Genomic DNA, 25,286 nt, shown 5'->3' on the forward strand with positions numbered 1-25,286 from the left:
GGGTGAGCAGAGGAAAAAAAAAAAAAAAAAAAGGATATTGACTTCAGAAGCAAAACATTAACTGTCCCCTAAGGGACAGGACATGGAAGCAGGCTGAGACCCTACCTTTCATTGCAGAGTACCTTCCTAGTACTTATCTTGTTCCTGGATATGTTCACCTTCACACCCGAACAGTCTTGTTCTGGCTGATATCAGTGTTCTGACTTAAAGATCAAGATCCACGTAATCATCATCTGTTTCAGTAGTTTTAGAAAACCTTTCAATACAATGTGGCACCCAGCAAAGAAGCTAGAGCTGACGAGGACTCAGGTTTCAAGACTTTGAAAACTTTTGCTGTGGTGAGTTGGGATAGGTAAGCAGTCTTGGAAATGACTGCTCCATAGTGAGCCAAAGATTAAAATTAGTTTGGTTTGACTGAAATGATTTATTTTCGTTTTGGACTTTTTATTTTATCATTCTTCACAGGGATTTAAAAATCAATTCTTTCTTGGGAATAAATCTGTGTTATTTTCAGTTTGAAAACGGTCCTTTTATATCTTCTGAACTTAGACAATAAATCCCCATCCACAAGTGTCTTTGAACTGGGAATTTTGTTTTAAACTAGGGCTTTTTCTACCAGCAGTTCCAGCTTCACTACATCAGTGTTTTCCAAGTGTATCATCAAACAATTGCTTCCCAGCTCTCTTGAGTGTCTAATAAGGCACAGATAAAAGAAGCAGAACTGCACAGACTTTCCAAACCAGGGCACATTTTATGAGACATCATTATACTTTTACATGTATAGTAATTTCATAAGCTTCTTTTAACTTAATTCTTATCTTTTTCATGTAAATATACCCTCATAAGTAAATAATTTCCTTTATGATAAAAGGGAGGTACTACAAAATAGGAGAATCCTAGATAATGTTTGGCTCAGTCCTTCCATTTAGGTTGCTGTGGCCTTTTTGAATCAGTATCTATTGTATTTTGGTATTGCTCTTTGTTTTACTGACTATTCAATATATTTCCTACAGAGACTAGTTCTATGTATTTCTTGTAGTGAAGACTATTCAAATTACCTATAATCCTATAACAGTTTATAGCAAAATCAATTTAGTATGCATTGGAAAACATTCTCTTGTACCACATTCAAAGGAAGTGTGTGTACAGAGCTCAGAATTTATATCTGTAATGATTTTTTCCAGATTGGAAATGCATGTGCTTGCATAACTGAGGGTCCTTTTTTATTCTAGTTGATATTGGTTTTTCTTCCCCCTTTTTAAGGAGAATATTTTTTCACCTTAGCCAGAAAGATTTTAGAATGTAAACTTTTATTTCAGACGAAGATCTCTTGTTCAGCCCTTGTATTTTGTGTGAATTTAATTCCAAATATTTTAAGTGCCTCCATAGAAGTAATTAAGTGAATTACTGCTGTGTAGCTCTGCATACAAATACCTGCCTACTAGCACATCATTGAGTGAATATTTAAGAACTACTGCAGCACCCTCAAGTGGTGATGCTGATCTGTATTTACAGTTTTTTTTCAAATGTTTATTTCAAGAGTTATAAATCATTTTAATATTTCGGGCTAAACTGCTCAGATATTGTCAGATCCTGCACTCCTTACTCAGGTAAAGCTCCCACAGAATAAAATTCATCACACTGGAATCTGAACAAGAAACTCAGGAAAGTTTTCCTTGGATTGTCAAAAGATTTTATGCTGAGCATAAAGCATTCTCCGTGCCTGCAGTAACTACGGCTTTTCTGTCAGTCGTGCCGGGGTAAGAAATCCGAGGACCCTACAGGAAGAGCAAACTGCATGTTTTTCTCAGGACTGTGATTGCAAAATATGGTAAAAGAACTCTGGCATGAGCAATGGGGTAGTATTGCAAACTAGGGGAAGTACTTGCACCTCCCAGTGACATTTACAGCATTGACTTAGGCAGAGTGTTCCCTCTCAGGGAAGTTTTATGGTCTTTGTTATGAAGTTCTCCAACTTCAGCTTGCTTTCTTTCCTCCTCCTTTAGCTGCCTATTTTAAGCCAGCTTCTGCTGTGTACCGGACCGGATGAACGGACACAGGTCTGGGCCCTTTGCTTCCAAAATTAGCAAGGGGCACCTTGCCGGACGCTCCACCTCCTTTTAATTCTGCTGAGCTTTCTCGGTACTCGCAGGAAGGAAATGTCATTACGCCGTAGAATAAGTGGCTGTGAGAGGAGATCTGCGCACTCGTCTGCCCCCAGCGCGGACGAGTGTGAGCAAATCGCTTCGCTCCGCTTTTCCTCGTCTGTAGCACAGCAGCAACGAGTTTTACTTCAGAAGTTTATTGTGAGTCCTAATGGATATTGTCTCCACTTACAGGTCTCCAAATGAAAACGGATACCAAAATGCCAACTTCCTTGTCACTTGTAATAGAGTGTACTGGGCCGAGGGCACAGATTTGGGGGGTGGCAGCGTTCGCCTCCCCGCAGGCACCGCTCCGTGCAGTAGGTGCTAATGCTCCAGGTTAGCAGAATGGCACAGCTCCTTGTTTACCACTGCAACCTCTACCAGCTCCAGCATGTTTTCTGTATCAGACTCGGAGAAAAAGCTCGACAGACCCTATAAACAAAACAATTTTATCTGCAAAGTGTAAAAAGTGATCCAAACTCTTACATATAAAACATATATTGAGCCAAATCAAATTTCTGCTGATCATTACTAAAAAAATAAATAAACTTTAAACAAAATCAAAATGTATTCTTTTTTCCCTCCTCCCTAGTTATTACGTTACCAAATGCCATAGGAAATAGGAATTACTAGCGTTTAGGCTCAGTTCTGTCCTTGCTTCGTTCTTTTTTTGCCTCTCTTCCCATAAAACAGCTATCTCATTTGAAGTGTGCCGTCTGGGTTGTCATGTGCGTAGCAGATGGCGTTGTGTTCACAGGAGAGGCATGTCGGTAGAGGGCAGGGTCCAACAGTAATGAGTTTCCAAAGGGATCTAATAAAGAAATGACAACTATTTTCTAATATGAACTAGATAATAGACAGAAATTATGTGTGATGGAGCATATTTAATATAATATATGTGTTCTCATCTTGAAGGCCTGCTGTCAGCTTAACAGTCACATTGAGAACAAATCAGTATCTTTTTTTTTTAATGTAAAGGCATTTTGAGCAGCAAAAAAGAGAGGTAGAGAAAGAGAGAGAGATGATTACTTTGTAAACTTGCCTTAGGCTGCTCCTAAAATAAGCAGAAGGTGCAATCATACCTCTCCCACCATGGCTGTAGTGCGAACACGGGATACGCTGACAGCCCACAGAGCAGCTGACCCACAAACCTACTTTAACACATTTTTGGGGCACGTGTGGGGCTTGAGAGGTGGAAGGATGTGCAGCTCCTGCGGCACCTCTCCAACTAGGTAGGCTGGCTAGAGAATTGTACGTGGCAGGAGCTGGTGGCAGAGTGGGGAGCTGAAGCCCAGCGTGAGAATCCCAGGCAAGGGTCAACCACAGAGACAGGGAGCCCCTCCGCCCTTAATCATAAGCTCAGAATACAGCCATATTACACTTAAAGCAGTACTTCTCTGCATAGAAAATGCAGGCTGAAGATGAAATCACTGTCAGTTTACTGTTTAGAAATCGACCTTTCCGAGTGTCCTGAAAGTAATACTATTTTGGACATAAAAAAGCAGCAAATTCTAAAGATTTGAGCCTTCTGTGTTTTCTTTCATTTATCTACTATGAGTATCTTTGAGTATCTCAAGGTGGGGAAGATGATGTCTTTTAGCAGGAAAATCCCAGGAAAATTCTTACAGGTCCAATAGGACATCTCAAATTCTAGCCAAAAAAAAAAAAAAAAAAAGTAAAAAGTTTTATCTCTCTTTGGGGTGGCTTTGTCCCACTTTCTGGTTATGTCTTCTCTGACATCCAGCAAATGTTTCCACCTTGGAGAAGCTGTTGCCTACATTTGTCACAATATGCTGCAAATGTCAGGACCACATATGCTTTATCTTGAAGGACCTTTATGTTTCTAAATGACACAACTAGGTCATGTTAATTGTTTTTGAGGTGTCATCCACTTCCAAAAATACCAAGCTTTCGGCAGCAATTATACCAGAAGGATGTGTCCCTTTGAATAGGAACACTTTTTTTTTCTCAGAAAAGGATATTTCCAAGAAATTTATTATCCCTAGGATCAGTAGTGAATTTTGTTTTACTGAGTTATTAGGTAGACATTATAGGCAAAGGCATTATATTCTAATTGGTGAGTAATGGATAGAATAAACAATTTGTATACAGAAATGGTAAACTTCACTCAGTTTCATGAAATTGAAGATGATTTTAATGTGCTTATTTATATGAACTCATTGAAGTTGTAGTGTTGAGAAAAACAATTTTGTGATTATCAAGCACCTTAAATTCCAGTTAAACTCTGGAGCTGCTTCTGTCTGTTTGTTCCTGGAGGGGAAACATCAGCGATTCTAATAACTGTTGTTTTAACAGAAATTGTTATTGCCTTTAATTATTGTAGATTCATTTTTTTTCAACAATTTCTTTCAGTGTAGATGCTTTTACAAAATTCAGCTCTATATTGCTGAAGGCCTGTTGGTGTCATTACTGCAGAAAGTGTGATGGACTTCTTGGAGCTCTGCTGTGACATTTTTAGCTGCCTAGTTGCTTGCTTGCCTGCTTTGTGAAGAGGAACAAGAGGATCTGAATACTGCTGTGTACTTGCATAACTCAGGGAATTAGTTTTTTTTTTCCTAGAAGAGCAAATCAGACTTCTTTCAGAGGTTTGAAATTATCAGTTGCAGTGAAAATTTCAGTCATATGTAGATCATGATGAAACAGCTTGTATTTGCTTGCTTATCTGAGTCCTGAATTGCTTTTGTCTTTGTGGTGAAATTTTTGGAACATCCCTGAAGTTGTTTTTCACACTTGCTTTTATTCGTTTCACCTGGTATGCTTTTATGATTCCTCAGCAAGTGTGTGTATGTGTGTGTGTATCTATATGTGTATATATCTCCCCCTAGGCCAGGAAGGACTGGTAATATGCATGTCTGAAAAGAAAGCTAGATTCACGAAGATTTGAATTTATTTATTTTTTAAAGATACTATTTAGCAAGCCAACAAGCTCTACATTGGCTTAACCTGTAACTAGAAATCATATATCCCTAAATTTAGGTACATATAGCAAATATGCAAAGGTGCTCCTGAACGTCCATTGGAATTTTTGAAAGCAGAGGCTCATCTTGATTCCACCATCATGAGTCTGATTTTGAAAATTCCAGCATGCATTCGAGTACCTAACATTACTAAATACCTGACCTTAGTGCCTTTGAAAAGTTGCAGTAAGGTTAAAAGGCAACACATACGTAGATGAGTTAAATCACGGCAAATCCTAAGAGGTATTTAAAATGGATGTCTCTCATCGACTGGCTAGTCGGTCAATACTATATGCCTGTGCTCATAAACCTCTGTTAAACCTGAAAGGACAGAGTTTGTTAATCTCCTATCAGTATTCGTTGCGTCTTCCACATCTTGAAAAATGAAATACACTGTCTGGACACTCATTTATAATCCAATATATTTGCTGATACTTAATGGTAGTTGACTGAAAGTGTTAACAAACATCTAGAATATCTTCAGAGAGCCTCAACTATTTCAGGCTTTATGGTACTAGGACAGGTGGATAGAACAAATGGAGTAATTTGTTCTTAGGAAACTGTAAGTGGACTGGCAAGCTTTCTTTCTAATCAATTTATGAAGACAAATGAGCAGGAAGAAACATACTCCAACACTAAAAGTGAAGTATCACAAGCATCTATGAATTCAAATTAGGACCAAATCTTAAAAGGAATTATTTAAAGGAGATTGTAAGGGACTTCAAACAGCTAAGTCTAAAACTGCGTTCCATAAAATCCCTGCTTACGGATTACTTAGCTCCAGATGGTTCAAAGTCACTAGCATTCTGTCTGAAAACTTTCTAAGGTACCTATGGTGGTAGTCCTGTGCACATTCAAGAATGCCCTTTTCACCTGTGTCTGTAATCCTGATGGAAACCAGAACCTGGATAGAGTGGTGTTTATAGCCTTTAAGATCATTGATCACTGAGTATTTATTCCCAGAGTGTATCCAACACACTCATACAGAGTGGGGTCTTCAAAAATCCACCGTGGCTCCTTTGTTTGTAAAAGGCTGCAGGAGGAGGAGATTTGTACTTACTGAAGCCTACCAGAATGAGAACAAAAAGGGAGGAAAATATTTTGTTAGCCTAGTGGCTAAATTACTCTCCGTACAAGTATTCAGGTTAGCCACTTTGAGATGCCAGTCTCTCTCCGTATGCTTCTTTTTCTCCATATTCATAAAATAGGCTTTTCATTCAACTTGGGCAGTCCAAAACCTTAAACTGCGTCATTACATCACCAAGATCTTTTATTAGATCTAGCTTTTAGTTCTCTTCCTCAAAACAAGAAAGCTGTCGGTTTGTCTTTGGACAGCTAGTCCAAAGAGTCACAGATCTGCCTAAAAGAAATCTCTGTATTGTAAGAAGGAGGTCTTTAAATCAAACTATTTTGTCTTGTCTGTTCCCTTTGAAAATTCTGGCATGCGTTGGAAATGCTGACTGGTTTAATCCCTTCTGATTCACTAAGATTTTGCATGTCCAAGTGCTTTTGGGGAAATGGAAATTCAGAATTTCTCTGAAGTATGCTGCTTCTGTGTGCTATCAGTTTTATAGTGCCTGGATTAGAAGAGAATGGCAACATGTGCCATCAAGGTTTGTGCAAATGTGGCTCAGCACTTAAGATGGAGCAAGAGCACCATATATCTGCTTCACAGGTAGAACAGAACATAGTCCCTTGCCTCAAGACAGAGTCCACCTGGAGCAGCTGATGAAATGCCAATGGATACTTCTGCAAAATGGATACTTTTTTGGATATTTTTTCCTGCAACAGCCTCCTTTGCCTTTCTGAAGCTAAATTCATTTCCTTATCTTACTGATTACCCTCTTGAGAAATTGTGTTAATCAGGCAAACTGGTTGTCGTCATGGCATATCTGACTTGAGCATCGAACACTGGCACGTTGCAAAGAGAAGAATACGCATAGTAGAAATCAGTTCAGCAGTGTTAGCTGGGTCTTGCATGACTGCCAGCTGCTCTTGGCACCCAGAGAAAACTACATGTATTTGTAACTTTACTGCTTAACATCTTGGCTTGTCTTGAAGACTTAGAATTGGGATTTTGTCCTAACTGCTCTCAGACAAAGCGTCCAAAGACAGAATATTAATTAGGACAAGAGGGACAATCTTCAGCACAAATTACTATTTGCATATGTTGCAGTACTAGGTCCAGTCATAGGCTGAGACCACATTGTGCTGCGCAGCTGTGCAAAAAACATGTGCGCCTGTACCTTTGTTTGCTTAGGCCTTGCAGTTTCCTTTTCTGGCAGCAAACTTGCACAACTGCGGTCCCTGAACACTCTCTTCTGTGTATTTTTTTTATCTGCCTTTCATCACTCTTGCACCAGTTGCAAAGTCAGAAATTAGAGATGGGAAGGACCTTCTCAGTCATGTAGTCTATCCCCTAACTGTTGGCAGGGTTATTTCCTACAGCACATTTTCTTCGTGCCATGTACTGGCTATTTATAAATGTCCTCGGCATTTTCACTGTTTCCTCTGGAAACAATCCTGCTCATTCTAGCAGGAAGTACTTGCTGATATTCAGCCACATGTTCTTGATTTCATTCAATTAGGCTTATCAGGACTTCTGGTGGATAAAATCACATACTGGAGGTACTGATCTGTCTACAGACTGCAGACCAAACATTTATCCACCAGATGTCTGAAGCACCCTCTGGAGTGGCTGATCTCCCCAGCTTTGAAAATCCTGTGCAGCTCCAATTAAACTTGGAACACTCCAGCCCTTCTCCCTGCTCTCCACTGTGTTGGTGCTTTCCACCTCTGCCAGCTTTGGCACATTTCTTCTCTGCCTCTTTGACCTTACCGGACTTCATCTCCTTTCTCTCTTACCCTTCCTGGTGTTTCACTATGTCCTTGCCTCTTGTATGTGCTTTCTCTTTCTTCATTGCTTCCCCTAGGTCCATATCTTTTCCTGAATAGCCTTTTCTTCCAATCTACTGTCTTCTCTCTCAAAAGTTTTGTATCCTGTACATACTCTTGCATACTGTTCCCAGTACTTAAGTATCAGAACTTTTTGTTTTCCCACAAAAAGTATTCATACATTTATTCAGCCACTTGAAGGGTATTGAATTATTCTCACAGTGTCCAGAAAACTAATTTTCCTAATGGTTCTCTAAATCCAGCTTCAAAAGCTTATTTATTTATTTATTCGTAATAGTTGTAAAGCCAGCAGAGTGTTATTTGAGTAATCTTGGTGAGTTGTGTGGCCTAAGAGAAATGTGCCTTTTTGTGCTCTAGGCTCACTCACTGTCCAGTGCTGCATTGCTATGGAATTTGCTTTGAGATTCTCTTAGCAGTAATAATTTCATAAGAAAGTGAGCAGATTGGCATGCTAGTTCCATAGTCCATGATACTCCCATCTTCATCAGCGCTAGTGTCACTTGTCTTGACACAACTATATTCTCTCCCAGCACATGCATTTGATCAAAAAGAGCGATCAAGTGTATCCAGAGGGACTGGATTGTTGTATTTCACATAGTTAAGAGAATTTCTCTCTCTCTTTTTTTTTTTTTTTTTTGATGACACAAGGCAGAAAATATATAGATGACATAAGCCTGAGGCCATGAAAAATTCATGAACTGGAGCTGCTTATCTTGGCTAACACTTATCACGGGAGTTAAAATAGTGAATCTAGGTTTCTTTAGTGCCTGGAGAGTTGTTACTAAAACAAAAAAGCAGAGAGACAAGACAATTGTATTAATAAATATTTATTAACTCTATTAATAAATATAATCATTTTAAGATCAAGCATTAATTTGGAGTTTTCTTGAATGATATTAAAAGATAATCAGGGAATTTTAAAATTTCTTTAAAATTTCATGGGAAAAGTAAAGTCTTCAACTATTAAGAACTGTATAGAAAATATGACTTTAATTAACATTTTCCACTAATCAGCTACTTGTAACTATGGCCCATGACAACTGGAAATGTGTTTACCTATGTCTGCAACAAAAGCTATATTGTTTATATGACAAGTTCAAAGTTTGAGTGAGCATAAATTGCTTAATAAGGTCAGAAGATTAATAACTGTTCTCAATACTTAAATTCCCTGGCAGTGAGAAATAATGTATTTTTTAATATCTAGGAGAAATATTGCTAGATTGTTTCTTTGCCAGTGTCATTCTGAGGAGACTTGTCCAAAAAGAAGTCTTTTATGTGTTGTTTTAAAGTCAGTAGGGCTTGAGTTTGACTTGCTTTTGATAAGTGTTACATTAATAGTGCTCAGATGTGGGAATGCAGCTTGTTTTTACAGCAAGGAAAAGTGTCATTTTTACCTATATGCTTTAAAAATGTCAGTAAAACATAATTACATTGCTGCTGCAGGGGAAATAAGCTAACATATTTTATTTTGATGGAAATGTTACTAGTTAGGAATCAAACCTCCACGCGAAACTTTGGATACTGAATTAAATATACAACTAGGAGACACTTGAGAAAAATGTTTGTTTTGAAATGCCTTGATTTTTTTCTTGGGATCTGTTTGCAGGATTTGAGGAAAGGATTTTTTCTCACATATAAGCTGTATGTTTAAAGACATGAATCTTATGCTTACACTTCTGAAATATTTTACCTCTTTAAACTTACTTCATTATACAAGTGACTTTCTTTTCCTCAAATATCACCACAGACCAAGTTGTTCTTTTGCTGTAATGAAGCCACAGTTACTGATACGGTGATTATTTATTGCCATTTTATTTTCATGTTCTCTGCCTTCTTTTGGCTCCATCCTGTTTTCTGTGTCCCGTTGGTGTGCGCACTGCATGACAGTAGCTGGTCACATAACCCGCAGAGGTAGAAGACCCTGGGCTCAACGTCACACACAGTGAATTAACTGAGGAAAGAGTGAAGGACTTCGAGTGCTGAGCTGTGACTGACTCAGTAATGCTAAATTGTGTCCTTCCCCGAGAGAGACAGACCAGACTACCATAATATATGCTCGTAGGGGACAACCTACATCCAGAGATAAGTTGTGCACAGGCAGACTGAAGTGCTTTCCAAAGTCCCTAATGAAATCATCTGGGTCCCATATGACTCAGAAAAATCCTCCTGCTTTTAATAATGGCATTGACAGACTGGTTCTGGTGAATCTTCTTGTAGTTTATTTGAGACATTTCTGCCTCTAGCTGTCTACTCAGACCTTCTGCACAAGGTCACTCTCGCTGTAGCAGAGCTACAGAAGAGTGTGTCGCAATTCATGATGTAGCATATTGGTGCAAACTGTCTTCCTTCATCCACTCCAGTACCCAGGGCATGTCATGGCTTCCTTCTGCTGTCCCTGGTCTGCCATGGGGTAAAGAGAAGGAATTAGGAAAGGCTTTAAATAGCTGTAATTATTTATTTCAGGGCAAATGAATCACAGCCTGAAGCTGCATGATCAGGATTTTTTTGGTGTACAAGGCTATTTGGCTGCTTTATTTTTCACTGAGCTTTTTAAGTATCTGGCACTGCAATCTTATGTTCCCTTAATACCGTTTTTCCATGAATTTTGTACACACATGTATGCACAATATGTGTGCGCATGACTAGACAAACTTCATTATGTGAAATCTTGATTCCTAAGAATTAAAAACACAAAGTGAGTGCATTTGGAATTATATTGGTCCTTGGTGACTCTTTCAGTTTTGCACTGTTCTTTTTGTGAAGTAGAATGCTTATTTTTTTCTACACTTTCTTTGAGACTTTCTAATTCAAACATTTAATCTGTGGTGTTTTTCTGCCTGGTGGTTTAGTCTTGCCTTTTTGTGGCTTTCTTTGATTATTCCTTTGTGCCCTAGTTTTCCTTAGAAGTTAAAAACGTATTATTTCTTTTAATTTGATTCTCTTGTTCCATTTCTTTTTTTCACTGCTAGTTGCTGGCAATTCTGAATAATCTTAAAGTCACTGTTAGTGGAATTTATAATGGAATTTAGCTGAGGTAACTGTCTAGATTTTGCTGGTAATGTGCAGTTGACTTGTCGCGGAAACGTAACTTACCAAGTGGCCCAGTGGCTTCTGGAAAGTTACCTCTCTTATGATGTACTTCGCTGTGGCTTAGAAGTTAGACCTTTGCTTCAGAGAGTTTGCATGTTCATCTCATTTTTTTAATTAAATGTCAGGATCTCAGTTCTGAAGATCAAAATGATTCTTTCAAGTCCCATCAGGAAGGAGGCAGAGCGTGTGTTTGTGTTTTCTCTTTTGATGAGATAAGGTTCCCTTTTCATCTAAATGTTAAGACTTTTCATGCCTGACTTTGAAGACACAAATAAAAAGCAGTGGATGAAACTGTTTAGACATAAAGAGATTTTTGATCAGGCGATTGTTTAAAATAATAGGAGTGGAAGAGAATGGCTTATTTAAGAACACTTTAAAAACTGTGTACATGATCTACTGGGGGGTATTGTTTAGGCTAATGAAATTAAATATATCATAGATAATATTTTCTTAACAACTAGAACTTTAAGTAAGAACTGTGTTTAAAAACATCTTAGCCCATCAGATGCACTTCCTAAAGTATAATCAAGTTTTTGAGCTGTTCAGGAGTCTCTGGACAGGAATGGGCAAGGTCTGGCCTGTGCTCTGCGTGCGTCCCGTAAGAGGACACCGCGTAATCCCAGTATCGCCAGCGAACTTGGAGGTCAAAGACGAGGAGGGTTTTGCTATGGAGGAAGAGGGGAGTGCAACTCGGCCACTTTGCACTTTCCTTTAAGCCTAAGCATCTGTTGCTATGGCAACCCCGGAGGCTGGTGCTGGAGCAGCGCGGATCGGCACCCTCCGTCCGTGCCGGGAGGAGCCGGGTGCCCCTGGCCGCCTCCCCGGGGCCTGCTTGGAGCAGATGCCCCTTTTCCCCGCCGGCAGCACTAACGAGCGGCCGCCGCGGGCGCGGGAGCCGGCGCCAGGCGCCGCCCCGCAGCGCGGCCGCGCAGGGGCAGCGGCGGCGGCGGGAGGCCGCGGAGCCCGGCCCGGTCCGGCTCGGCTCGGCCCGGCCCGGCCCGGCCCGGCCCCCACCCGCGCTTGTTTATCGCCGGCTGTTTCTGCCGACAGCCACTTTGGGCGGATTTCCACAGAGGGGCGCTGAAGCACGTTTTAATGCAGCAAAAAGAAATTAATACAAAAATAGTAAGAGACACGATTTACCGGATTTTTCAAAAGCGACAGCAACAACGTCAAAAAAAAAGGGGGGGGGGGAGAAAAAAGCCTTCCCCCCCGGCGGGAGGGAAGGAGCGGGACAGGGCGGAGGGGACGGGGAGCGGGAGTTCCCCGCTCGTCGCGGAGGAGGGGCGGCTGCTCCCCGCCCTTGGGCGGGCGCGGCGGGGGAGCGCCCCGGCGGCGGCCGGCGTCCCGCGCCGAGCTGCCCGGAGCCTCCCCGGCTCCTCTCCAGCCGCCCGGTCCCGCCTCTCTCCTCCCCCCCTCGCCTTTCTCCTCCCCACCTCGCTCTTTCTCCCTCACGGCTCGCGATCAGCTGTCTATTGCTTTTTTTTAAAGTTGTTTCCCTGAGGGGGGAAGAAAAAAAAAGGGGGTAGGGGAAAGAAAAGAAGGAAGAAGAAAGAGAAGGTGCCGAAAAGGAGATCATCGTAGAAGAGCCCTCCCTCCCCAGAAGAGCAACGTGCTTTGAATGAGGCTTCCCAGCCTGTTCCACTCTGTCTCACGCACTCTGTCACTCTGCCTCTCTCTTTTGCACACTGTTGGTATGCGACCTCGGAGGCGACTGCTCCGCCACCTCAGCCTGGGCAGGCACTGACAGCCAGCGATTGATCCAGCCCCCCTTCCGTTTTTTTTTTTTTTTCCCCTTCATTTTGCAAACACACACGCACACCCCCAAAGCACATTTAATGCTGATCCACTCAGGCGCCATTATCTGGGGTACGTCTTCTTGGAGTGCTTTTTTTTTTTTTCTTTTTCCTTCCCAACACTTGATGGTGCAGCATTCCCGGGGCCTGTGGTGTTACGATTCGATTGCATTTTATTATTTATTTATCCATCTCCTCTCTTCTCCCCCCCCAACCATCGTTCCCCTCTCCCCGCTCTCTCTACCCCCCCCCCGCCGCTTATCCCTGGATGCTGGTGTAGAGGAACGGGGACCAGTAACCCTCGCTCTCCCTTCCACTGATGTGTGACTGAGACTCGCTCGCGTGTAGCATGCTGTAGCCAAAGAAGAAGAGAGGAGGGGGAAAAAAAAGAGAGAGAGAGAGAGGGAGAAGCGTCTCTCTTTCCCTCCCTCCCCCTCGTTTCCCGCGGATTGACTTCATGGCTTCGCTGTACCAGAGGTTCAGCGGGAAGATCAACACCTCCAGATCGTTCCCCGTCCCCCCTGAAGCGAGTCACCTTCTGGGTGCTCAGTGCAACGAGGAAGACAGCGCTGCCGCCAAGACCCCGCGTCCATTGCAACAGGAAAACAGCCGGCCCCGCTTCCAGTACCAGCCGCGAAGTGACTGCGAGGAGGAGGATGTAAGCGCCGGTCTTGCTCTCGTTTTGTTTTGTTTTGGGTCCCCCCCTCCCCAATCCTGCCGTGTGTGTGTGTGTGTGTGTGTGTGTGTGTGTGTGTGTGTGTCTGTCTCTCTGTGCCCTCCCTAGCTGCGATTTCTTGCGAGCCGCCGCCGTCGTTCGCCTTCCCTCCCGTGCATCTCTTTGCACCCCTCCTCTGCCGGGGCCGGTGCTCGGCCGGAGCGCCCTGACCCGTGCGAGGGGCTCCCGGGCGCGCCGGCCTCCGCGCTGCCTCCGGGCTTCCCTCACTTACTTGGCGTTTGCCTTGCGCGGCTCTCTGCTGCCGCGGAGCCGGGCTGGGGGACCTGGGGGCTCGGCGGCTGGGGACGGCTCCGGCGATCTCCCTCCAGGCGAGGCTGCAAGGTGTTTTGTTCGTTCGTTTGTTTGTTTTTAGCGATTATTTCATATTTCAGCCTTTAACACTCCCCCCTGGGGCAGAAGGCTTCACCTCTTCCCTCCCTCCTCGCTTTCCCGGCAGTCTGCCGAGCTTGGCCGCGGGGAAACTTTTTAACCCCTGAGCAGCCGCTGCTCGGCCTCGGCTCCCTCCTCGCCGCCCCCGGCCGTCGCCGAGGCTCCGGGTGCCGCGGACGAGCCCCCAGGGGAAGGTGCAAACTTCGGCCGCGCACCTTCCGCTCCCGCGCTGCTAGGGGGAGAAGCGACTTCTAAGGGTGCATCTGCACATTGCCTTAGTAACGAATGACTCACCCAAGCCGCCGGCTTGCTGCTGTGGCTGATGGGGTTAAACTGCCTTGGGTCACTTGCTCCTAGTTCTGTCGGGGAGGGAAGGAGCAGATTTAGGAAGGGGGCAGATGAAGAAGGGCTGGCAGTAGATCAAACCGGGCGGCTCCTCATCTTTGGTGATGGTTAGGTTTGCAAAGGAGTGTAAGGATGTGGAAACACCCAAGGGAAAGCAAATGGCTGCAGCTCAGAGTAATGCTTCTGTCGGTTGAAAGTACTTATTGCTTGTTTGGGACGCACCACTAGCTTTGGCTCCTGGGCTCGGGTCTTCTTCTCAAAACCTTCCTAGAAAAGTCACCGCTTAAAGTCGAGGTAGCATGTCTGGCTCTCTTGGAGGAGAGAGTTGTGTTCACAAAAAACTTGTGTGATTTGTCTTCTAATTCCCCATCCCTTTTCCCACCCCTTCTTAAAAACTTTTGCGGTCGATAGAGCAAGCACGCTTTGGCCAGCGAGAAGGCAAATCAGTTTAAACCGCCCCCGAAGTGGTTGCTGTGCTGATAGTCCCCAGGGACCAGCACTGGCAGGAACTTGCCTTGACTTTTCTCCGTGAGCTCCTGACTCTCAGCGCTGGCACTCCTCGGCCCGGCCGCTGCGGGCGGGGGCCCGTGGCGGTGCCGGGGCCCGCCCCGGCTCTGCCCGGCGTGGCCGGGGACGCGGGGACACGGGGCCCGGCCAGGGGCTGGGCTCTAGGTGTCGCTGCGAGCCAGCGGAGTGCCCGCCGCCGGGGCTGGGCTCGGGCACATTTTCTTCGTTATTTGACTGTTTTAATTTCACTTTTCTTGATTCGGAGACGGCAGATGTCTGGAGCCGCTTCTCTGATCACCAGAAGCGTTGAGGCGAGAAGCAGAGGACGCAGTTTAGCAAGTGCGAGTTATTTATGCTGACAGGCTCTAAAATATTATTACTATTATTAATAAGCTTTTAAAAGGCGAGGCATTTTTTTCTTCCCCTCTAGTGTGTGTGGGGGTGGTGGTGGTGCACCGTTGTGCAGTGCAATTCGTAGAGGGGAAGGTGCTGCCTAGGGGTGTCCTGCAAGGAAGTGCATACAAAATGGCCAGAAACAGGGATTGGGGGTGTGGACACCTCGCGTGAATTGTTATTCCAAGGAGGACATCTACCTGAGAAAGTTCAGCGGACCGAGTCAGGCGGTTGAAACGTGCCCCGTCTAATAGCAGCCTGGGGTTGGGGGCTCTCCGGGAGCGGGAAGGGTGCAGACGCAGCCCATGGCAATGGCTTTGGCAAAGCGTCTGTTGCAGGAGGAAGGGGCCGTGGGCAGGAGCGGAGCGGAGGACCCCGAGGGGCAGGAAGGAGGGCGCGGAGAGGAGGGGGCGACGCCGGGGGCGCGGTGGCGGAGCTGTCCGCGGTGCTGAGCGCGGCGGGCGGAGCTGTCCGCGGTGCTGAGCGCGGCGGGGAGGAGCTGTCCGGGGTACTGAGCGCGGCGGACGGAGCTGTCCGCGGTGCTGAGCGCGGCGGGGAGGAGCTGTCCGCGGTGCTGAGCGGGGCGGACGGAGCTGTCCGCGGTGCTGAGCGCGGCGGGGCGGAGCTGTCCGCGCTGCTCCGCACTGGGGAGCCCAGGGGAGGCGGCCGCGGGTTCCTGACCTTGGCCACGCCGAGATCGCAGCTCAGGGAATGGGTTTTCTCTGCTGCCCCCGAGCCGGCTGCCAGGTGCCAGAGCTTGCTCGGGACGAACCGCTCTGGGCATAAAACCCCCAAGGGAAAGTGAAATGTGAGGCAGGCACCAGGCAAGGATGGGGGGATGAAGCGCGAAGGAGGGCGGTCTGTTTGTGCAGAGTGCCAGTGGCATGTGCTTATCGTGGGGAAGGACTTAACACACTGGAAACCCCTTTGTGAAGGAATTAAACTTCCAGTTTCAGTTTTGGATGAAGGCTGAAATAAAACATTTACGTTGTTTTTCCTCCTTCAGCATCAATCTAATAGGACAGGTTAGAGCTTAGAAATGGAAACAAAGTTTTGTTGCTTGATCGCACTTGGAAATACCAAAATAAACGTGAGAAGAAGAGTATTCTGTTGTTAACTTAGTCAAGTGATTAATACTCAGAAAGGAACTGAGATTATTTTATGAGTTATTGATGATGACTTTCTCTATTGAAATATGTGTGCTGCATTCAGTGCTATATTTTTAAGCACCAGTACAGACCTCAATGCAGTATAAAATAGATGAAAAAAAGCCAGGATCTTGTCTTTGAAGGTCACAGTATTGTTAGTGAGCATTTTTTCCAAAGGAAATACTACTGAATGGAAAAATACTGGAAGAAACTTATATGAGGAAGCAGTAACTTTGTGTTAAACGAAATTAAAACTAAAAAAAATCATGATTAAATATGACAGCTGTTTACTTCATTTTCATCCACCACTGAGAGTGAGTTATGGACATTGTTTTTGTAACACAAAAGTGTAGCAAAGCTGAAGTCATAACATTCTTTAATATTTTAACAAGTTCTTAGGAAATTTCAAATCATAATAGATATATGAGAAAACGTGTACAGTAGACATAATTTTTGCATAAAATGTGATTTAAATATTGCAAACGTTCCATGTCAAAAATTAGCCTGAATCAGACAATCATGCTATTATTGGAACAGTGAGGAGGAAACTAGGTCCTGTATAAAGGACCCCAGGAAATCACTTTCTCTTTAGCTCTGTGACAGTGTTGATACCGTAGTTGTTGCAACAGAGATAAACGTAATTCTGATGACATTTTTGTTTTATGTTGTTATGGGATTACCTTTTGATAATATTTATTTGGATATGGGACAGTATTTTTGAAGAATATATGCAGATTCTAATGTGCTGGTATAGCACATTATTAATAATTTTGGTAACATTATTATACTTTTAAATTGTTGAGGTTAATGCTTTCTATACTGTATTGTGGAAGATTTTTTTCCTTAGAAGTTGGCTTCAGATTTTTTTTCCATAAAACAGAGCTTTTTCATTTTTTCCAAGCTTATTCTTCTTTATCATCACAATGATTAATGAGTTTAATTTTTGCAGGCAACTGCCAGGAGGTGCTGAGTAAGATGTATCATGTTGATTGTGTATAACCCTGCTCCTTTTAATTACTGGGATGATAACAATGCATTAATCAAGTACATAAGAAAATCAGCACTTTGCTATAACACAGAATATTGATCTATTTTATAAGGCAGTGACTATAAAATGATGATCACGGGAGTCCTTTTTAAATTAATTTTTGAATGATAAGTTATATGTTAAAATTGTTGAACCCTTCACTGAAATAGCATAAAACTTCTATATGTAAAGACCCATATGCTGCATTCTTACAGGTTCATTATTTAGCCAAAACTCCTACTGACTTAAATGGGAAACTTAACAATATAGAAACTGCAAGATCAGAAGCACAGAAGCTGTCATTAGTAGGAAAACTGAAATATTCTTTCCATAACCAAATTTTAAATATTTTTTCTTCATTTCATTTTCTTAAAACTACATCGACTATATATTGTACTTTACTAATTTTGCAATTTTTTTAGATTGTTTTGAGTTTTGAGAAGTTTTTCATTCAGATATAAATTATGATAAAATTGTAATAGTTCAGTAAAGCTGTTCTTGCTCTGTGAATAAATTAAGATTTAAGTAAAGCAAAGATAATTTGTTAACAGAGTGAGTCTGAGAAAATAAGCATCAAAACCATTAGTATAAAAAATGTAATTTGGTGTGTGAGGCTTGCTGTTGCATGTAATTGCAAGTGTTAATTTTCAGTTAGTTATTTGTCTCATAGGAAGAAATATTGCCTTCTACAATGTGTGTCAAGGACACTGTTTTAGCAAGGCTGAGGCCTCAGCTGCAGGAGATGTTTCAAAAGTGGTGTGTCCTTTTCCCAAGAGGTGAATGATTTTACCTTGTAGGAGGATTGGTAGGGCTACAGGAATCCTAAAATCAGTGTAAAATATAGTAATCTGATAACAAAAAGTCTGTCTACAGATCTGAACTGCTGTGTTTATTTACAGAAACTACTGTAGTTTAAGTCTGTATGAGTTTCTTCCCCTACCTCTGCTTGTTAGATTGTTGGATGCTGAACTCTGTTATCCTACAACAATTAGTACTTTCAATGAAAACAGAATTAGATCCTACTGACATTCTGTAAGCCTGCCTTTTGAAATTAATAAAAATTACAGCTTTCTTCTAAAAAAAAATTGCAAAAAATATGGTTTTCACTGGTAAGGAAGCCCCTCAACTCATCATATATTTTGTGATTAACGACTAATTGACACTAATATTGAGGTCATACAGTTTTTATACTTGGCTTTACAGCTAATTTTAGAATTAAACATCCCTATGATATTTGTTGCCAGTTTAAAATTAACCTCTATTCCTGCAAGCTTTACTAATTGTGATGATGGTGGTGCATACATTAGAAAAAATCTGCCAGGGAGAATGTATTTTTAAGTGTTCAGGAATAACTGTGTGAAGAGGCTGACTCATCTCTCTAATAGTGGTGAACTGCAAAATAATTTGGGATACCGCAGGTACAGTACCCAGCTCATGTTGTCTAGCTCTCTGCTAGTAGAAGTTAGGACAAGTGCAGAAACAAGGCACCAAGCCTCAGGTCAGAGCTGCTCGTATTGCCGTCTAAAGGGCTTCCCAGGACATGGAGGAGGTGGATCTGGGGGAAAAATGTGTGCAGCTTTCCATTCCTCTGAATGATTTGATTTCATAAAAGGTCAGAAAGAAGAGACAATTCTCAAATTTCAGCTTAGAAAATACTCTTTGAGAGACAGAAGACTTTGTCCCTTGGAACAGAATCCTTTATATTAATGTGGGCTAATAGGTTTATACATTTTCTGGCCCAGTAAAATCTGTCTTTAAAATTCATAACTTCAAGTTGATTTTACTGGGATTTTGCCTAAAATCTGCAGGATGGTTTCCAGCACTTTGAGTGACGTACGTGCGTTTTCATCCTGTGACCAAGGGGTGGCAGTGTGTCTTGATTACATTGTTTCTGTAGAGCACTTGGCATTACATTATTTTTTTATAGTAAAACACCAACCATTAATTTACAGGGTTATACACATTAGGATTATTTGCAATTCCTTATTACTTTCTCTAGGTTTGATTGATTGTTGAAAATTTGGCAGCACTCTCTCTCTCCATTAGGGAGCAATGTTTGTTTTCAATGTTCATCAAAAATTATTCGTCAATGGTTTGAAATGGTCCCATATTCAAGCATGGGAAAAGGAAGAGAGAAATGAAATCTTTCTTCTAAGAAAATGTTTGTCTCTTTTCTCCCCAAGGAAAATAAAGAACAACCTCTCTCCCCAAACCTTTTACACTCATATTGGGTGATATAGTGTAAGTTTTCCAAAGTACAAAAATCATTTAGGTTTATAAATCTATTTTTTTTTAAATGAATCATGGTCAAATTCAAAAATATATATTGGAAAATCCAATTTCTAGTTAGATGCCTAAATATTCATTTATAGTGATGTGTCACCAACACTGGATTGAAAATTAGGAAAACCTGATGTTCCTGGTTTGGTTGCTGACCTGCTGCATAACCTTCAGTGAAAGAACAACAGGTTCTTTTCAACTCTGTACCTTTGAAAATGTTACCTTTACTCATTAAATTGCAGATGTTCTTATGTGTCTAGTGATAATGAGATTCAGCGTGGATGAGTAAACTGAGTTAGAATGTACATACTGAGTCTGTGCCCTAGACTGTGAAGAAATCTAGTGTCACCCAGTGCTGTACTGCCATATGCAACTAATAATGAGAGTGGGAATATGTATGAAGTGGCCAATGTGCACCTGCGTGTCTCACAGCACGGAGCAGTGCAGGTGGGAACAGATGGAGAGAGGAGCAGTACAATCCAGGAAGATGTTCTGAAGGATGAATGAGCTGTGTTTGTTGTGCAGAGAAAACATGCACTATTCACTAGTTTTCCACCTGTAGGGTGTTTGGAAACTTTTGTCTCCTTCATTCAGTTGGAGTTTTACTTATTTCTCTGTTTTACGCCCTTCAGGGTAGAGAGCTTTTTCACTTTGTTTTGTTACAATAATGGCACTTGAAGGTCTTATCAAAGATTACAGCAAAGATTAACACTGTTGCTGAGCCTCAAGAGCCTTGTGGTGTGAAGCTAGGGAGAAAGGGAGAGGAGGGAGTCCACATGGCAAGCAGAGGGTGGGCGTGCAGTAAGTGATCCGCTTGCATATGTGCATAGCCAGTCACAACAGCTGAGCCTCCAGAGCCCCCAAGTCACTCTTCCTAGCCAAAAACCTTTCTCCCAAGCTGATGAGTTGTGTTGTTTCATGTTGGAACAGGAAGGAATTTAAAGGACACCACAGACAGTGGGACAAGGAAACACAGTACCACTGATAGACTTTTATTCCAGGGTTTGTTCTGTTGGCTGGAGGCTATGCTGCACTGTTTCGGTAAAATGGTTAAAAACATTGTCATGTAACTTTTGCTAGGAGTCAGCTAGAAGCATTTGATGTTCTTGTTAAGGAAAGCACAGTGCACAAGGTAATGTGAAAGAGGCCAATACTTTTGAATCTTTGCTGACAAAATCTTACCAGATTTTCTACTGAACACATTTTTGATTGCTTATCCCTTGCATAGTGTAAATTACTATCCTCTAAACCAGGTGCTTGTTAGTAGAGCTCTACTGTTACATAGACTCCTCCAATTGTTGTCTCTGTGCCTTTTAAAAATGCATTTAACGTTATTATCTTCACTTTGCAGATGTCTCAGAGACAATGTGCCTCAGCTCTAAGGCAGTGGCAGAACCGGAATAGCCCAATTTCTTTTGACTCAGAGGGTAGTGCCATGTTCACTTAATTACAGTGTGTTATTTGCTGTGTCTCAGCCCTGTGAGCTCCTGCAACTTCTGATCGTGAGCTGCAGGGGCTTTAAGAGCACAGATAATTCTACTGATTGCCAGGGATGTTCTTAGAGGCGTAACACTGATTGTAAAGTCTGGCAAATTTAATTCTTTGCTGTATCAAGCACTTTTCAAGAAAGTCTTCTTATGACATTTCAGATGTGAGGTTTTCCTCTACTTGTTCTAGGTTTTGGGGATTTCTTTGGGAAGAGGGAGATTTAAGTAACTAAAAGGAAGGGTATGAGTATCTTGATCCTATTTAATTATAACATATATTCAGGGGGAGGATTGGTGGGTGTCTTTTCATCCTTCTGTATTTGTCAGTAGCATCTACTCCAATATTTCAAGTAGATTTAGCTCTAGGCAGGCATTGAATTCAAATGCAAATTTCTTCCCAAGCTGGCTATCTTAGAAGTGCAAAACTACATGAAATGGAAAGGCAGTAGTGGGAAAAACCTGGTAATCTTAACTCTAGTTATAGCAGTGGCATTTATTTTAAAGTGTTTATGACAAAAAGTATATGTGTTCCTTATTTTTCATTAAAAAAAACTCCAAATCTATATTGAAGAAAGCAGCTTTCATATTTTGGTCAGGGAAGAAATGAACCCCAGAGAGACTGAGCAATTAATTACAGATATTACAGTCTCCAGACCACAGATCTGAAGACACTGAGGAGAGCCAGCATCAAGCTTACTCAGGATCCCTGTGCCTGCTGCTTTCCTCCCATTATGGCAGGGGGCAGTGGAAGAGAATATGTCAGGCGTCTGGGCAGCAACGGGAGGCTGGTTACTGCCTGTTTGTCCTTCTCAAGGGTGTTGTCAGTGGTTTGCAGAGCCCAGTCATGTAGAATTTGTGTCTGTGGAGGTGAACTCAAGTTTCCTGCAGTGCCTCTTGCTAGTGTGGAGTAAAAAAGAAAAATCTTTTATCTATCAGGCCAACCTTTGTCAAAAGGAGTAGTATAGACTGCTGACAGTAGCAAAACAGACATTGATGCTTCTGCTAAGGTCATAGAAAAACAATATGGTCACAGCTGCTTCTGGCATGTGGGGTGGTTTGAGAGGTGGCTCCTAGATGGCTCTTCCCATTTTATCCCAAGTCGTCCTAGTGCCTCAACAACCATACAGGCCAAAAGTGGAGTTCAGCTCTTACCTTCTCCGTTCTACCAGCCCTACCTCAGCCCTTCATCCTTTTGGGAGGAAGGCTCAGCTTTGTTTGCACTTCTGGGAAGCCATGAGTCAAATTTTCCTCCCCATCTAACAGGTAGCTGCTGGCAACCTTATCTCTCTCTCCACTGGTGCCTAAAGATAGATCCCTTCCAGAAGGAAAGACATTGTAGAATGAAAGTTTCAACTGCTTCCTATCTTCCCTTCCCTTCTCCCAGGGCAGGCAGGCAGAGTTATCTCATATTCCAAACGAACATGAGGAGCCTTGCGATGGAGAGGAAGGAGGATGTTGGGAACTATCTAAATAGTTGACTGCCTTTCCCTCTTGGTACTGTGCTTGTCCCCTTATTTAAGAGACTGACTGTCTCAAAATAAGTTTATTGCATACACAGCTCTGAGATTTGCACAGATTGCTCATGGGATTATGTTCCATATGACTATGGAATCACATCTTTATTTGTTTGTCATTTATTGCTAAATTTCTTCTCATGTTTCTGGATAATCTATATTAAATATGGTTTGTTTCTGTTTTTGTTTCTCCTGTTTTCTTTAGGTGCCAGAAAAGAAAGGGAATATTTAAATGACAAAACACCATTGATAGGAATGCTGTAGAAATCAACAACGATGTTGCCATAGAGACATAAATGGTTTATAGTGAACCAAAGATTTCCACTTTTACTAGTGCTGCTGTTAGGCATAGTGAATACAAGCACTTTATTGATACAATTCCTCATTATGTCTCTCTGTCCTATATTAGATATATATATATATTTTTAGTTTGGGCATTTGTAATCCCAAATACAAGAGGGAGCACCTGGAGAAAACACTGAAGGTATTTTAGTGCTTCACAATGATGTCTCTAATAAAGTGGGTGCTGCTGAAACAGCTGCTTCATTCTCCTGTGAACTGCAGCACAAACAATACTTGTCAAAACAAATACAGTGATTCATGGCAAACGGAGGCAGTTAATAAGGACTGACATAACCAAGGCTTAGATCCCAGTAACCTGTTTTATTTCGCTTGTTTATACTGTCCATGTTAGGGTTCTGTATGCTTGGAAGAAGGTTCTTTAAGGAGTGCAAAGATCTCACAGATCTACGGATGCATTTCTACACTGTCTGTCTGAGGAGGCATGGATCTGTGGCAGCACGCTGGATTGAACATTAGGAAAACCTGATGTTCCTGGATTTTCCACTGACCTGCTACGTGCCCTTCAGCAAGTTACTTACCCTTCAGAGGGCAGGGCTGGCAGCTGTTGGATACCATATGGGAATCGAGGCCCTGGCTTCATCTGTGGCTTTGCTGTGGTAATGCAGAATTAAATCATTTCTGCCTTTGGCTAAAAGCTTCAGGCTAAAAGGAACCCATAGAAACATGAGATTATTAATAATTAGCAGTGCTGCCATTAATTCTGAAAGTGGAAACATTTGTGGGAACATTACTAATAACTAAAACAGGCCTGATTATGCTTGTTTATGGTGGGCTAAAGGTCTCTTTCATTACAATGTTTCACAGGCAGTGCCAGGAGCTGATAATCACTATAATGTACATTTTTCTTTTAGCTAAGAAAAGCTAATAAGCATCTGTAGTTTTGAAAATGTCACTTTGAGCCAAAGTGCATGCAATTAGATAAGGATAATATAGCAGATAATAAGAAGATACATGATGCTGGATGAGTAGTTATGAGACTGTTGTGCTTTGGCTGCTAAAGTGCTGTGTGTCATACAAAAGAAAGTGGCTGTTGGTTGAGAGAAAACATGCCACAAGTTGTCAGAGATGGAAATGTGAGCTAATGTGGTAAAGCAACAAGGTTAGTCCTGGGAGATTGTAAACATGCATTTCATGCTCTTGATAGATAGAAGGGTTGTTTGGGTTAAAAGTCATATACTTAGGAAGATGGGAAAGGCTACTGAGAAAAACAAAGGGGGGAGATATATGTGAAGAGAAGGGTAGAATGGAATCATTTGTAGAGGCTGTCTCTAGGATTTCTTTTATCTTATTGTGAAAGATTGTCTATCTTGTGTGTGTGGTATCTGTGTAATTTTGACAGCTTTAGCATGTTGTAACTTTTCTGAGACAACTTCTTTGCCCAAAAGGGCACTTTGTCTTGATGCACTGATTATGAGGCTGAATGTGAAATTTTTCAAGTGGTGTCCTCAGTTTAATTTGCCACTGGGAGAAAGAATGAGGCGGACTCCAAAAGCAATAGAAAACAGCAGAAGGATGAAAACCAGACAAAGGACAATGGAAGGAAAGCAGAAAGCTATGATACAGAGAAGTGGATGGAAGCTCTAATCCTGGAAGCCTCTTGGTGGGAAATGGAAGACTTTTGCTTCATTTTTTTTTCCTGCAGGGAAAAAATATTTTTTTCATGTCTGAGACACAATATTCCACACCTGACATTTCTTCCTTCTCAGGAATTAGCTCTGTACAGGAGGGCAAGTTTTCTAACCTGGGAGAAGGGGAATTTTAGCTTATATTTTACTGAATCATCTTTCTCATCTTTATCTCATTACGATCAAGTGTTCTATTGTCTGTAGAGGTGAAATGCTGCTTGCCATTTCTTGCATATTTTGATACTATGATAACTTTTACAAATATTTTCTTCTCTTTATAATGTATGAAGTTTTCATATCTTTATATTTATTAATATTTCACATGGTAATTTTATAAAACATATTTCATAAGCTTTATGTTATCATATATCTGCCTAAAAAGCCAGTTGCATGTAGCTGTCCTCGCTGCTCTTCTATAATTGTTTGCCTTTAGGAAGCTATTTAATAAATGCTTCATTAGTGACCACTTATTTAATGTTATAGATTAAATCTTAGAAAAACAGGTCTTTATGAAATATTTACGTTGCCAATAACAAATTCAAGGTATATTCTGGCAGTTATAAAC

At 42.0% G+C, this 25,286-nt stretch overlaps 1 protein-coding gene across 1 annotated transcript in view; it reads left to right on the forward strand.

Moving 5' to 3' along the window:
• Positions 1–13,384: 13,384 nt before the first annotated feature.
• The window catches only part of DPP6 (dipeptidyl peptidase like 6), a 424,897-nt gene continuing 412,995 nt past the window's right edge, over positions 13,385–25,286 (forward strand). Inside the window, exon 1 of the mRNA XM_062567660.1 lies at positions 13,385–13,585. Coding sequence (XP_062423644.1) covers positions 13,385–13,585 — 201 coding nt within the window. The remainder of the gene's footprint in view (positions 13,586–25,286) is intronic.

Source organism: Rhea pennata, chromosome 2, assembly GCF_028389875.1.
Source record: "Rhea pennata isolate bPtePen1 chromosome 2, bPtePen1.pri, whole genome shotgun sequence".
Lineage (NCBI taxonomy): Eukaryota > Metazoa > Chordata > Aves > Rheiformes > Rheidae > Rhea > Rhea pennata.